This window comes from Netta rufina (assembly GCF_964035555.1).
Source record: "Netta rufina genome assembly, chromosome: 23".
NCBI classification, from domain to species: domain Eukaryota; kingdom Metazoa; phylum Chordata; class Aves; order Anseriformes; family Anatidae; genus Netta; species Netta rufina.
The window spans coordinates 3,718,690-3,733,030 of NC_140147.1; the positions used below are offsets into that span (position 1 = coordinate 3,718,690).

General features: G+C 48.9%; 1 protein-coding gene across 3 annotated transcripts in view; it reads left to right on the plus strand.

Annotated features, from left to right (window-relative positions):
- RPS6KA1 (ribosomal protein S6 kinase A1) overlaps positions 1-11,268 on the plus strand; it is a 41,333-nt gene extending 30,065 nt beyond the window's left edge. For all 3 annotated transcript variants that reach the window (XM_084300637.1, XM_084300638.1, XM_084300639.1), the window contains 18 exons: positions 207-287; positions 1,091-1,170; positions 1,787-1,893; positions 2,493-2,530; positions 2,653-2,795; positions 3,355-3,425; positions 3,679-3,767; positions 3,987-4,051; positions 5,651-5,753; positions 6,058-6,185; positions 6,699-6,824; positions 7,281-7,370; positions 7,624-7,782; positions 7,999-8,160; positions 8,779-8,855; positions 9,006-9,123; positions 9,555-9,692; positions 10,004-11,268. In XM_084300637.1, coding sequence (XP_084156763.1) covers positions 207-287; positions 1,091-1,170; positions 1,787-1,893; positions 2,493-2,530; positions 2,653-2,795; positions 3,355-3,425; positions 3,679-3,767; positions 3,987-4,051; positions 5,651-5,753; positions 6,058-6,185; positions 6,699-6,824; positions 7,281-7,370; positions 7,624-7,782; positions 7,999-8,160; positions 8,779-8,855; positions 9,006-9,123; positions 9,555-9,692; positions 10,004-10,126 — 1,898 coding nt within the window. In that variant the 3' untranslated portion in view covers positions 10,127-11,268. The remainder of the gene's footprint in view (positions 1-206; positions 288-1,090; positions 1,171-1,786; positions 1,894-2,492; positions 2,531-2,652; positions 2,796-3,354; positions 3,426-3,678; positions 3,768-3,986; positions 4,052-5,650; positions 5,754-6,057; positions 6,186-6,698; positions 6,825-7,280; positions 7,371-7,623; positions 7,783-7,998; positions 8,161-8,778; positions 8,856-9,005; positions 9,124-9,554; positions 9,693-10,003) is intronic.
- Positions 11,269-14,341: the final 3,073 nt, after the last annotated feature.

Sequence of the window (14,341 nt, forward strand, 5' to 3'; positions counted from 1 at the left end):
GTGATGTGGCTGAAAGAGAAGTATCTTCACCTCAGTCAGAGGTAAAGATACCTTGTCTTTGTGTATCCAAGAGACCACTGTTGCAGTGCTGGAGGTAGAAAAGATCTGCATCAAACCACCTGATCTTTTAGGACTAGGGGCAAGGCTGGTGCTGGGGTACTGTGTGCCTTTCTCAGTGCCTGAGCTGTTCCTCTCCTTTCCCACAGTGCGTGATCGTGTAAGGACAAAGATAGAAAGGGATATCCTGGCTGATGTAAACCATCCCTTTGTGGTGAAACTCCACTACGGTGAGTGAAAAACCAGCTGGGACACTGGGAGAGGGTACCTAGCTGTGCTTCCTGCCCGAGGGCTGCAGCCCTGAGCAGACACCGACTGCTTTTAAGCACAATAAAGACTCTGCTCCAGGTGTGCCTGCTGTGAGCAGGTAGAGAAGCATGAGGCATCCAGCAGCAGGCTGTTTGGAGGCTGCTGAGAGATTCTTGTGGTCCCTAACAGGTTTCAGATGCTGAAATGGTGAAGGGGCCTTTATCAGTCTGCATCCCTCACTGGCTGTGCTGCTCTGGAGCCTTCACAGTCCCCTTAAAGCAAATCTTTATCTGGAAAGGCCTTTGGTCTCTAGCCTATTCCAGCTGTTGAATGGGGAACAGGGCATTGACCAGGAGAAAAGGTTTAAACATCAAACCCTTGGGATTAAAATATTAATGCAGGAGAAACTGAGAAAGCAGAGTTAACTGGTCAAGCCAGAGTAGGGCAGGATTAACGCTCTGACTCTGGCGAAATTGAAGATGCCTTCTTTCTCTGTAAAATGACCAATGTATCTCTCAGTAGGGCATCACTGGTGGCAAGGGAACAAATCCTACATAAAATGACACTTTTGTGCAGTGCCAGAGTCTTACTGGTGAGGTTCCCTTAAAACATTATGGGCAGGCTATCTCATTTACCCCAAATAATTAGCCCTACCTGTGTGTAACCTACAAACAATGGAGGGCATCTGCACAGCTGAAGCCACTGGGATTTAAGTGATTACTGTAACACTACTGAGCTTTCTCTGAGCAGAGGGGTCTGATTCCTGCTCTGGCTTGTGTTTCAGCATTCCAGACAGAGGGGAAGCTGTATCTCATCTTGGATTTCCTCAGAGGAGGTGACCTTTTCACTCGGCTTTCCAAAGAGGTGGGTATATTCTGGCATCGTGGTGGGTTCCTGGGGCTCTCAGTTCACATGTGCTTAGTTACCTGGAGAAGCGATTGACTCCTGCAGAGTCTTTGAGAGGGATAAAAAACCTCCAACCTGCTGCTAGCCCACAGCTGGCAGGAGGAGAGGATGTCTCAGGAGCCCTGTTCTCTGGCAGAAAAGCACCAGCACAGAGGCAGCTCTCACCTCCTCAGAGGTTTCTGCCGAGCATCACATTAAGAATGAAACCAAGCACGTGCCGTGTTCTGCTGCGGTGTTGTCTAGATGTGTTTCACTGGGACAGGGTGAGGACATGAAACGGGAGGGGCAGCAAGTTGTGCCAGATGAAGCCAACTGGGAACATAACCTGGTTAATGTAAACATTGAGGGGTTTTGTTATTTTTTTAAAACTGTCTGCTACCTAGCAACCTTGTTTGTTTGAGTATTGATGCTCAATTGATGCTCTAGGGTGGAGGGCAAAACCTGTGAAACTTTGGTCTGAAAAAGCAGAAGGGAGAAATATGGGTGTGAAAGCAGCTGCCTGGGTGCAGCTGAAGTGGTCCTGCTGCCAGGGTTATAACCCCGGTGCCTGTCTGCTTCCTCTCCCTTACCGCAGGTCATGTTCACGGAGGAGGATGTGAAGTTCTACCTAGCAGAGCTGGCTCTGGGACTTGACCATTTGCACAGCCTGGGAATCATATACAGGGATCTCAAACCGGAAAAGTACGTGTGGCACAGCTGAGCCAGGGATCCGAGTTCAGTCCTGAGCCCACTGTCAGAACCCAGCCTTGTTCCACGCAGCCAAAGCTGACTAACGCCCCCAGGCCAACCAGATGGGAGGCAGCAGAGCAGATCAGCAAGGCTCTTGCTCCTCACATCAGCAGTTACGGCCAGGAGCACTGTGGAGGCAGCATGTGTGCACCACATGTCTGAGCATTAATCCTGAGCCAGCTCTGGGCTCCAGCTTAAGCAACTGAGAGCCTTTGGAGGGAAAAGGCACCACACGGGGCCTCTGAAGAGGTGCATAGCAGCTGCATGACTCGGTTGTTCTTACCTGGGATATGTGGGGGATCAAAGGTGCTGTAACCTGCTGCCTCATTTGTTCAATGGGAAGTTGAGTGTGTAGAGAGAAGGGGGCTGCTTTCTCCTGCTTATGCTTTTGTGATGGAGTTTGAAGCGCTGGGGTTGGAAGGAACAAATAACTTCCTTCTCTGGAGTTCTAGGAACATCTCTGATCAGCCTCCAAGGCATGTGCTGGTTCTAACCAGCCTTTTTGCAGATAATAATGTTGTTTTGTTTTCTTTTTTTCATCTACACTGCAGCATCCTCCTGGACGAAGAAGGACACATCAAACTCACAGGTAAAGCACTCCACAAAAACACTGTGCTCCAGAAAGCCTGGTTCTTGATGTCGAAGCAAAGCTCTGTCTCTCTGCTCTGTCAGAGCAGATGGGCACATGCTAATGGTTTTTCTCATACGTAGATTTTGGCTTGAGTAAGGAGGCAATTGACCATGAGAAGAAAGCCTATTCCTTCTGTGGGACGGTGGAATACATGGCACCAGAAGTTGTGAACCGTCAGGGCCACTCCCACAGTGCTGACTGGTGGTCCTACGGGGTCTTAATGGTACGTACCAAACCGTGCCTTCAGAAATCTGGCTGCTCAGCAGCTGCTCAAGAGCTCTGAAATCCCCTTGCATGATTCTGCATGTCTAAGAGATGTGCTGACCTGGGGATGTTCTCAGTGCTCCCTGGAAGGACGCTGTAACAGGCTGCTCAGGCAATGTGGGCTCGCAGCCAGGCATGCCCATTTCTCAGGGGATGCAAAGCTCCTGTGGCTGTCCCGGTGCTGGGCTGTGCAGCGTGGGGTGCACGTGTGGGCATCCGTGTCAGCCCCAGTGCCGGGCTGGTGGTTGCTGTGCGGATCTGGTGCCACCATCTGGCAGCTGCTGAATCCAAGGGCTCCTAGGAGCAGGCGCTGGCTTGAACATATCCCTGCTACAAACTGATACCAGGCTCCCTTCTGAGAATATGATGTCTGCTATCTTACTTCAGAGCTAGGCTTTTGATCGCTTACAAGGCTTTTTCTAGCTTTGGAGAATTCCCTGCTGAAGGTGTAACGAGATCTGTGCAGCCCTCAGACTTGCTCATACGTGTGACCTCCCCTTGTTCTCTTTCCCTCCCAGTTTGAAATGCTCACTGGCTCGCTGCCGTTCCAGGGGAAGGATCGTAAGGAGACAATGACCCTCATCCTCAAGTAAGAGGAGTTTCTCTTCCGTGTGTGTATAAAGAGGGCAAGCTTGCTGCTCTTCCTCTGAGCATGTTGCAGTTTGGGGCTTCTCACAACTTAATGGCATTACGTGGAGAGTGGTTTGGTATCAACAGTTAGTTTGAAGGGTGCAGTATAAAATGCCAAACAGATTGTTGTACTTTCAGGGGTGGAGGTACTGCAGTTGGCTTGTGGGTTGACTTCTTTAAACCTGCAACTGATTGCATAACTTCCCCTCTAGAGCAAAGCTGGGCATGCCTCAGTTCCTGAGCTCTGAAGCACAGAGCCTCCTGCGAGCCCTTTTCAAAAGGAATCCAGCCAACAGATTAGGTAAGACATTTTTTGTTTCTGAATACACCTGATGCTGTATCTGGGCCTCTCACGTCCTAGTGGGTCAGCAGCGTGTTTGCACTTGTGCTGGGTTAATGGGCTTGGTTCATTACAGCCAGGTTCCCCGTAATACCTGGTTGTGTTGCATACATGCTAATAGCCTTCGCCTTGTTGGTGGTCCTGATTAAACATTTCGTGCTCCACGGGTGCCTCTTTCAGGTTCTGGTCCAGATGGGGCAGAAGAGATAAAGCGCCATCCTTTCTACTCCACTATTGACTGGAATGTGAGTATCAGGAATTCAACAGCAAACTTCCACGCCACACAGCACCAGTGCTGCACCTCTCTTGACTGGAGTAATTGCAGTTCTGCTGCTTGCAGCCTCACCAGCCATGACAGCGCTGCCAATCTGTGTTCCCATCTATTCTAATTATCCTTCCTGAAACTACAGTGCTGTTTGCCATGCAAGTAACTGTCTCATACCTGAGTTGCCTATGATCTCACCCTAAATTTCCTGATTTCTCAGAAGTAAGGTGCAGGTTATAGCTGGGGTTTGGCACAACAGGAGTTGCCTTGCATGGAGTAGGAAGGACTCAGGGAAACGTTTCTGGCCAGGTGATGCATTGTTCTGTACAGAGAAGTAGGGCAATAACTGAATCTGCATTTCCCAATTGCTTCTGGCCAACTCCCTGCTTTACCACGGAATTTTATTTCTTCCCTGTTTTCCCTTACTTCAGAAGTGATTTTGAAGAGCAATCTTTTAATGCTTTCGAGGCACCCAGCAAGCTGCTAGAATGAACCTCCAGCATTGCTGTCAAGCTTATTTCAAATTTTTGCTAGAAGAAGCAATTTAAAAAGGATACTTGCGGAGGTGCTGGGATATGGATGTCCTCCTGGGGCATTTCCTCTGGCTGTCCCTGGAGGCACATGTGACAGCAAAGCGTTAATGGTGGTTAGGAAGCAGTAGAAGGGCCTGGTGAAGTAAATACTTCATGGATACTGCTTTTGGAGTGGGGCCAAGTTGCACATAGAAGACTTTTTTTTTTCCTTGAATGCTGTATTGTGGGTGGTAGAAATTCATAGTATTTCTCCACAAACTGACTCAAAAGTACCCTCCTGGCAAAGAAGTCATCCCCCAGACTGCTGAGCTGTAGTTAAATATGAAGTCACAAGGCTGCTTCTGGTTCTGCAAAGTCTCTTACCCTCTGTCGTGGTTTAACCCGACCGGCAGCTAAACACCACGCAGCCGTTCGCTCACCCTCCCCCCTCCCTCTCTGGGACGGGGGAGAGAAATGGAAAGTGAAGCCCGTGAGTTGAGATAAAGACAGTTTAATAAGACAGGAAAAAAAAATAACAAAAATAATAATAACAATAATAATAATGATGATACAATGGGGATAATACGAAAGTAATAATAGTATGTACAAACAAGTGATGCACAATGCAATTGCTCACCACCCGCTGACCGATGCCCAGCCTAACCCCGAGCAGTCCGGCCCCCTCCCCCCGGCTAGCCACCCCTATATATTGTTTAGCATGACGTCAGATGGTATGGAATACCCCTTTGGCTAGTTTGGGTCACCTGTCCTGGGTCTGTCCCCTCCCAGCTCTTACTGCACCCCCCAGCCTGCCCGTTGGCAGGACAGAGCAAAGGCTGAGATGTCCTTGGCTTAGTATAAGCACTGCTCTGCAACAATTAAAGCATCGGGGTGTTATCAGCACTCTTCTCATTCTAAGCCAAAACACAGCATTCCACCAGCTACTAGGAAGAAAATTAATTCTGTGCTAACTGAAACCAGGACACCCTCTCATTCCTAGCAGCTCTTTGCACCCTTCTGAGTGCACTGACCTATCAAAGCACTTTCAATCTGCCTTTATTTTGCAGAAGCTGTACCGAAGAGAAATCAAACCACCCTTCAAGCCTGCAGTAGGCCAGCCTGATGACACCTTTTATTTTGACACAGAATTTACATCACGTACACCAAAAGGTTTGTATGAATTCATGCAGCCAAAGCTTCCTGTGTGGAATAATACTGTACGGATTATTATGGGATTGCCTATGCCGTTAGCACAAGGTTTGCCTCCTTTTAGTGCTGCCAGCTTCAGGTAGTGGCAGCAGTGAGGAGTGCTAGCTGTAGACATGCAAAGTGTTATTGGTGAGCTCAGAGCTGCGTGGTACGGCTTTTGTCTGGAATAACCTCAAGAGGTGCTGTAGCTTCTGGGGAGCAAGGGGAAGGCTTCTGCTTCCACACGGCCAGCCTTTCTTAAGTTTTCTTTCAAATCCTGTTGCAGATTCCCCAGGCATTCCCCCTAGTGCAGGGGCCCATCAGCTCTTCCGAGGCTTCAGTTTTGTGGCGACAGGATTGATGGAGGATGGCAAGGTGAAACCTGCCCAGCCCCCTCTGCACTCAGTGGTACAGGTAAAAAAAAAAAAAAAAAAAATGGGACAGAGGAACAACTGTGCTGAAGCTGCAGTAACTCTGCGGAGCACTCCAAAGGGGGGTTGCAGGACCCGTGTGCTGTTTGGAGCAGGGCTAAAGGAAAGCCTGCGACCGTGTTATTCTGTTTTGAATTCTTGCATCCTGTTGTTCTTTCTTTTCTATTGACTGTCATGCGCAAAGGTCAGCAGGGCACTTCGAGTCTGTTTGCTTTCCTCTCTCCAGGCAGACCCGTGCTAGTGGGAGGTCTGTGCAAACGCTCGCAGGTTGCAAGGTGCCACAAAAATGCACCATGCTAGATGCAGATAGCGTTAGCCTACTGACCTATATTTGCCTTGTTCTCTTCTCCTCCCTCTTCCCAGCAGGGAGGAGAAGCTGTGGGATGTAGCAGACAGCAGTCTGTCAGTTTGCTCTGCGTTGCAGTTAACTCACTGAGTTGCACAAACTGTTCCCTGAACTCTCCCAGCTCATCTGCTCTCCACTCTCCTGTTGCAGCAACTGCACGGCAAGAATGTCCAGTTCAACGACGGCTACGTGGTGAAGGAGGCAATTGGTGTTGGCTCCTACTCAGTGTGTAAACGCTGCATTCATAAAGCAACCAACATGGAGTACGCAGTCAAGGTCTGAGATGCACACTTTGAACTCCCCTGGTAGATTTCTGTTCATCCCCACAATGACCAAAATAATACCAAAGAATAAAATTGCCTTCCCTGCTTGTGTGGGGCCTAAATGTATAATTTTTGTGCTTGTATACTGCACAAGCTTTTTTATCTAGAAGTAGTGGGGAAACGGCGTTCCCCTCTCTCACGGAGGGAGGACAGCTCTTGCCTTTCTTTGCAAAGCTTGCTGTGGCTATGCCAGATCTTAGCAGATAACCTAGACATAAACTTCGGGGTCTGGGGACACAAAACCATTGAAGCAACTGGGGGTTTTCTTGAGCTTATTACTATAGAGGGCAGGGGACAGGGAATAGATATAGTACTGTATGTATGCAGCACTCTAAATGTTCAGCTGCTTTGCTCTGTCCTGGCTGCTTCCCCATCCAGTTGTTGCTAATGCTTGTCTGTACTCTTGTAGGTTATTGACAAAAGCAAGAGAGACCCTTCCGAAGAAATTGAAATCCTCCTGCGATACGGGCAGCATCCCAACATCATTACCTTGAAAGATGTGAGTGTAACTTGAATGACTTCTCGTGTATATGTTTATGAAGTGCAGACCAGTCTGCAGGGCTCAGAATGCAGCTCCAGCATGGGCAGCCCAATGGCACTGCTTCTTGTATCACTTTGGGGTGGGGAAACATCCACGCAGTACAGATCCCACCATGCATTGTGGGCTTCTGTCTGCTTCTTGGTGGTAGAAATACAAAAGGGAAGCTTGTGAAGCAGTTTTTGATTAACCCCCTCCATATTTGCTTTGCTAGGTTTATGATGATGGGAAGTATGTGTATCTGGTGACTGAGCTGATGAGAGGAGGGGAGCTGCTGGATAAAATCCTCAGACAGAAATTTTTCTCGGAGAGGGAGGCCAGTTCGGTCCTGCACACGATCTGTAAAACGGTGGAATATCTGCATTCTCAAGGGGTGAGTATGGTTACATCTGTTTTCCTAGGCAGCTGGCGGGCATTGCACTGCACTTCCTCTCCTCCAGGGAGTAACTGTGCCTGTCAGGACTATTGTTTCTTGTGTTGCTGTCTTGGCAAGCCAGATGTGGGGCCAAAGCAGGGGCTGAGTATCTTGATGCAGCTCCAGCCCTATGTTTTCTTGGGGTATGAGAATGGCACTTTCTTCTCTCTGCAGGTAGTTCACAGGGACTTGAAACCCAGCAATATTCTCTATGTGGATGAGTCAGGGAACCCTGAGAGCATCCGCATTTGTGACTTTGGCTTTGCCAAGCAGCTGAGGGCTGAGAACGGCCTTCTCATGACTCCTTGTTATACTGCAAACTTCGTGGCACCCGAGGTAAGCAACTTATGGACTTCAGTGGCTCTCACTTCCCTCCCCAAGACTGTTCTCTTTCTGCACAGATAGGTCTAACTCCTGCCTGTTTTGGCATATTAGGTAATAATAGGTAATTACAGAAATAACAGCACTTGGAGTACTGAACAAATATGGGGGCTTCAGCGCAGTTGCAGTGCAGTCCTCCAGCTTGCCCTGTCCTTACCTCTGCAGCTGCTGGGGGCTTTGCTTAGGGCAGTGAGACTTTAAAATCCAGTGATTTTTGTAGGCTGCTTCTCTTCCTGATTAACTGACCTGTCAAAAGAGGTGGGGTTATTTTCCCTTTGTCTGTCTTGGTGTGGAAGAAAGAAAAAGCTGAGAAGCAATGGAACATACATGCAGTGTCACCACATCGTAACTTCTTTCCCGCTTGTCATTTTGATGTGGCTGGGGGGTTTCCTCTGTTCCATGAAGCCAAGGTCTGATGGGAATGCTGACCTTTAGTCCCTGACTTTGCTGTTCAGCAGGGCTTTAGAAGCTTTGCATACAGACTACACACAGGGGTCATGCCGCTCTTTGCAAGCTGATAGGAGCTCAACGACAAGAGCTAAATGCTTTTTCTCCTTTGCTTACTCTTTCCAGGTACTAAAGCGGCAAGGCTACGATGAGGGCTGTGACATCTGGAGCCTGGGAGTTCTCCTTTACACAATGCTTGCAGGGTAAGTGCCTCCGTCGTGTTGGAAGGCAACAATGGAGACCGATGCCCTTGCCCTGAGCCATGCTCTCCTCGTGGATTACTGCTACCTGGAGTCCCTCCCTGGCCTGGGTACAGGACAGTAACTCACACGCTTGTTCTCTTCTCTCCTCAGCTGCACTCCATTTGCAAACGGGCCCAGTGACACTCCGGAAGAGATCCTGACCCGAATAGGCGGGGGGAAGTTCTCTGTCAGTGGAGGCAACTGGGACACTATTTCTGACTTGTCCAAGGCACGGTTTGATATTCAGCTGCATCACATTAAAGGGTTGGGGTCAGGCACGGCCAGTTGCTGTGAGGCGAGTTCAAAGCAGGTTGGGGGGGGAGGGCAGAAGGGAGAGGAGAAAGGCAGCGGCGTAGCTTCTACCCCATCCACAGCTTCCCCATAAACAGCTCAGCAGTGTGCCTCTGCCTGCTTTGTTCTAGCTCTGGTTGTGAATATTTGCATGCAGCACCAACCTCATGCTTGAGCCATGCTGGGTTTGTTGCTGTGTTATACCTCCCAGGCCCACTGGGAACATATTTTATACAAAAGGGGATTGATGTCTGGGGTCCTTAAACTTGGCCTCTGAATTTAAATCCTAATTTGGGAGCAGGTGGGTGCTATTTTTTCCTTTAAAGTGTGAAGTCTTCTCAAGTCTGACTTTCCAAACGATGCCTTTAGGATCTGGTATCAAAGATGCTTCACGTAGATCCTCACCAGCGCCTAACAGCCAAACAGGTCCTGCAGCATCCGTGGATAACTCAGAAGGACAGCTTACCCCAGAGCCAGCTGAATCACCAAGACGTTCAGCTTGTAAAGGTACAAAATCTGCGCTGGGTTCCTCATATACCTTGGGCTCTTTGGAAAGCAGTTGTCCTGCTAAAACCTTGGTGATAGCATTGTGGGCAGAGCAGGGTGGAAGGTCATAGAGCTCTGGGCCAGGAGAAGCAATACAGAGCTTTTTTAGCAGGAAAGCTTAGGAAGTAGGTTCTTTAACTGCATGTCAATAAGGGAGGGAGATTTAAAGGAAAAAGAAATGCTGCTGGCTTTGTTTGGGGGTGTGGCGACTGCTCCCTCATCTTGTAAAGCCTCTTCAGCATCTGAATGACTTCTTGTGCCTTCTCTCCAAGGGGGCGATGGCTGCCACCTACTCTGCACTGAACAGCTCCAAGCCAAGCCCCCAGCTGAAGCCCATCGAATCTTCCATTCTGGCACAGAGGCGGGTGAAGAAGCTTCCTTCCACCACACTGTGAAACCGGGGCAGCCTGCAGCAGCGCGGTGCAGTGCGGTCACCAGACTTTGCACGACCTACTGAAGACGGGGGGCAGGAAACTGGGTAGTCAGTGCCTGCAAAGGAGCTCCCTCGAGGACTTTTTCTCAAATCCACGTCAAGGCCAAGTGCCTTCCGCCCCGAAAGACTTGTTCCTCCTCGTGTGGACTGATCTTTGCTGAGAGAACTTCACTGTAAAACTTTTTTGAAGTGTAAATTGTCAATTTTTAAAGACATCCATCTGTGTATATGAGAACTAGAATGTATAACTGATGTCAAGTGGCACTAAAAAGCAGCTCTGATTCACCCTTTCCCGTGTAGGGCCAGATACTTGTTGTAGCTACATCATTTCTTGGAATTGATCTGTTTCAACGCCAATGCAGCTGGAAGACTGCAGAATGTTTGGGTTTTTAGGCTTTGGGTTTTTCCTCCCTTAAAACTCTGGCTGCCCTTCCCAAAGTCAAACTTGCAGCCTCCCAGCCAGCAGCACTTGTGTTTGTAAAGACCTTTCCCCCCCCCTCCACCTCACTGTGCGTGTTCAGAGTGTAAGGTCGGTTTTCAGACTCAGTTTCTTCCTTTTCCTTCTGCCCTCCCCTGGGCCACGCAGCAGTTCTCTGAACAAAATAAACCCCGTGTTTTCCAGACCCTCCTGTAGATGCTCAGATCTCCGGAATACCTGCTAGGTTTGGCTCATGCCTTCCCCCTGCCCTCCCGTCTTCATGTGAGCTCATCCCAGGGCTCCCTGGGGATCCTGGCGCCCAGGCAGGTGTGGACAACAAAGAACCTTCTCCTCAGCAAAGCTGGGGCTTTGGGCTGGCTCTTACCCTCGTTGGTTTTCCTTTCACTCTGCAGGAATCTGTGAACCAAACCATCCTTTTTTTTTTTTAATTTAACTTTGTTCTACAGCTGGTAACTCAGGGTTTCTTTCTGAATTGTACAATAAACGTGTCACTCAGTTGATGTTATTTTACTGACTGACTTCTAGCTGCAGAATAAGCGACCCCAGCCCTCTCCCCCTGTCATGTGGGGATAACGACTCTTGGCTGCCTCTTGGGAGAGCTGCAAAGCTTTTTCATCTGGCCCTGTGATGAGAAAACCAGCAGTGCTGTAGTTAGGCTGCGTGTTATGCCACCTTCCCTCAGGTGCAGTACGTCACTTTGCAGTGGGAAATAACTAGAATTAATTGTGGAATAAGGCAGTAATCAACATGAAAGGTGGCAGGATGTGGGCTGTGGAGGGGAGCTTCTCTCAGGACATTTTAACATTCATAGAAACCAATGCTTGGAGGTAAACTGTGCTAAAAATGTATTCCAGACCCGTTCTCACTTGCAGGGAATTGCTAGAGCTCTCCTGGCTCGGTGGTGGCTGTTCCTCGGGAGGAACAGGAGAACTACGGAGACTGCAGGTGCTCAAGAATGCGACTGAAGTCAGTAAATGTTCTCATGAATTTCTCCTACTTTGGCCTGGTCATATAATGAGAGGGGACACTTGCTTGTTGCTTTGTCCTTTTGCTTAGTCCTGGTTGACTCTAAAATGGAGAATTCAAAAAAAATCTCTAAAATGTACAGCTTTCTTCTTCCTCCTCCACCCTTACCCAGGCAGGTCCTGTTTTACTCTGGAGCAGCCAGCGAGAGGCTGCAGTAGGGATTCTTTCAATATTTATTCCAAGTGCTGTCCTAGTGCCCAGTGCCTCTGAGAGGAGAAGGCCAGTGTCAGTGCGTGCTCCATCCCCTCACCGGGATTGCCGCAGCCCCCAGCAGAGCTGGATTTAATGCTTTAAGGCTGGATCGATGCCCTTGATCTGCCTGTGCTGGGTTTACTCTGTTGTGCTTTGGGAGTCAGTGAAGATAAATTGATGGAGTGGCATCTGTTGTAGCAGAGGTGTTTGCTCTAATACGCCCAGTGGTTTCCTTGCGTCAGAGGGGCTTGTCGGGGATAACGGGACTTTGTGCTGAAGGCAGCAGAGCCCTGGCTGCGCACGTTGCCTTCCCTTACAATACCTGCTCCTGGCACGGCGCTCGTACTGCTGCCAGTGAACCTGCCTTACGTTTATCGCTGTGTGCTGACTGGTGCCAGTGGCAGCAAATGCTGGGTACCTTAAACAAGCGCAGTCGCTAGAAACAGCTTTGTGTGGAGCCTGGGTCTGCCGTAGGTTGAAGCAGGCACCGCAGGAACTTTTTGGGCTGTTTCCTGCCTTGTGCTTCAAGGGCTGGTCTGAAGCAGTCGGATGGCAGCGCTGGTCAGGACGGTCTCAAACCAAACGTTCCCCCTGCTGGAAGGGTAGGCTGCATGTCTGTGTGAAACCATACGTGTCTGAAAACCAGCCAGGAACAACGCTGCGCCCTGGGCGTAATTCTCCCTGTGGTATTGGTGCTGTGAGGCCAGCTGGGGACAGCTCCACGGTGTTTAGGAGACCTGGGACAGGGGCGCTGAGCCCTGCGGTCACAGCCAGCTGTCCCCTGGGCCCGCTGGCACCACAGAAGGGCTGCCCCTTGCTTTCCAGGCTGTTTTTAGCCAAGTTGTTACGAGCGATCCTTCTGTGAAGTTAAAAACTAAGTTTTAATTTTTAGCTCCAAATCAACAAAGTGCTGTTACTTTTTTAATTCCAGTGCTCAATAAAAATGGACTTGTCGATCTTTCTGTGTATGAGAACTGTAGGCATTTGTATGGGCCCCCCTTTGTGGTTTTCCCCTGACAGTATTAAACCTTCCCCAAAATACAGCTGGGACCAACTGCTGTCATCTTAATTGAGATTGCATTGCTTGGGCTGCAAGTGGGGCCTGCGCTGAGCTGGAGTTCTTAAACCTGGTGGGGAGAAGCCAGCAGATGCCTTGGAGAAGCCCAAAGGGCTGCTCTCACGAGAGTTTGAGGCCATTCAGCTCAAACGTGGGTCAAAGAGGATGTTCAGGCTACCTTCCTTCTCAATTTGAACAGGGACAGTGATGTGTTTAATTTTCACACACAGAGAAATCTTGAGAAGGAAAACTGCTTGTGTTATTTCAGGTGTTTAATAGGCAACTTGACCTTTAAGATTTCGTCCTGTACGTCTATACGAAAGCTCAAGGGAGCAGAAATCCTAGAATCCAGCCTCCGATCGCTGAGTCTACCTGGAAGTATCGTGTTAATCCACAGACAAGGAGCCTGGAAATAATGTTGAGCATCTCTCTTTGTATGACTCCAGCTTTTGTATAAGAAAGGTTAAGCCTTCTGATTTGGGGGCATAAATCAGCGATGTTCTCTGTTGTAAAAGGTTGACCCAGCCGAGAGGCTGTTTTCCTTCTTCCCACTGTGTAAAGTAGTCGTGCCTTCCTCTTAATGCCACGGGACTGACCTCTGTCAAATTAAACAGAGCATAAATAAACGTATTTTGGCCTGAGAAATATTCCCATCATGAGTACTCGGGCTGTCTTGACAACTGAAGGCCGGTAACTTTCTCAGCAATAGTCCTTTTTTTTTTCATGAGATCTGCATTTTAAGCGTCAGTTTGGCCGATGCAAATATCAAGTCCCCACCTCCAAGTTAGTCCAGATAATTCTAACTTTTTTTTCCTGCATCTTTTGCTGTCTGTAGATGGGGACACAAGCTTGGGGACAGTGCAGCTGGTGGCCTCCGGGGTGCCACCACCTCCTAGTGGCAGCCCCTGCCGCCTTCCCAGAAAAGCAGGGGCTTCGGAAACGCTCGGTGGCTGGCAGCCTGTGTGACGGTACGTGGGGCGGATGCTGCGCTTTCATGTAATATTCAACAATTTAATCCCCTTTTAAAGCAAAGACAACATTTAAAGTATATCAAGGTCTTCTTTTGCAAGTACACAGGGGGCTCTGAATAAAACCTTCATTCATGCTGTAAAAGCTGGAGGTCCACTGCCACTCCATTTTCTTGCCTCTGGTTATTAAAACATCAAGCTGTCTGACTACTTAAGCTCAGCTAACTTGCTGCCTTCCTCCTTTTGTGCTACACTGGAACACCTGCCATTAATACTAATTCTACTCCGGAGAGAAACTCCCTTTCAGATATGCTTGTCTGAAAATAAATTGACATGTAAAAGGTCTCTTTTGTCAAGAAGTGCATGTAAAGTGCTGGGGTAAGAAGCTGATCGCTTACAAAAGGAGCCACCGACTCTTTAAATTATGAGTGTGAAGGGGGTTATAAATGTTAAATATGGGGGGTGATGTTGTAAATGGGCCGACGTGATATGACT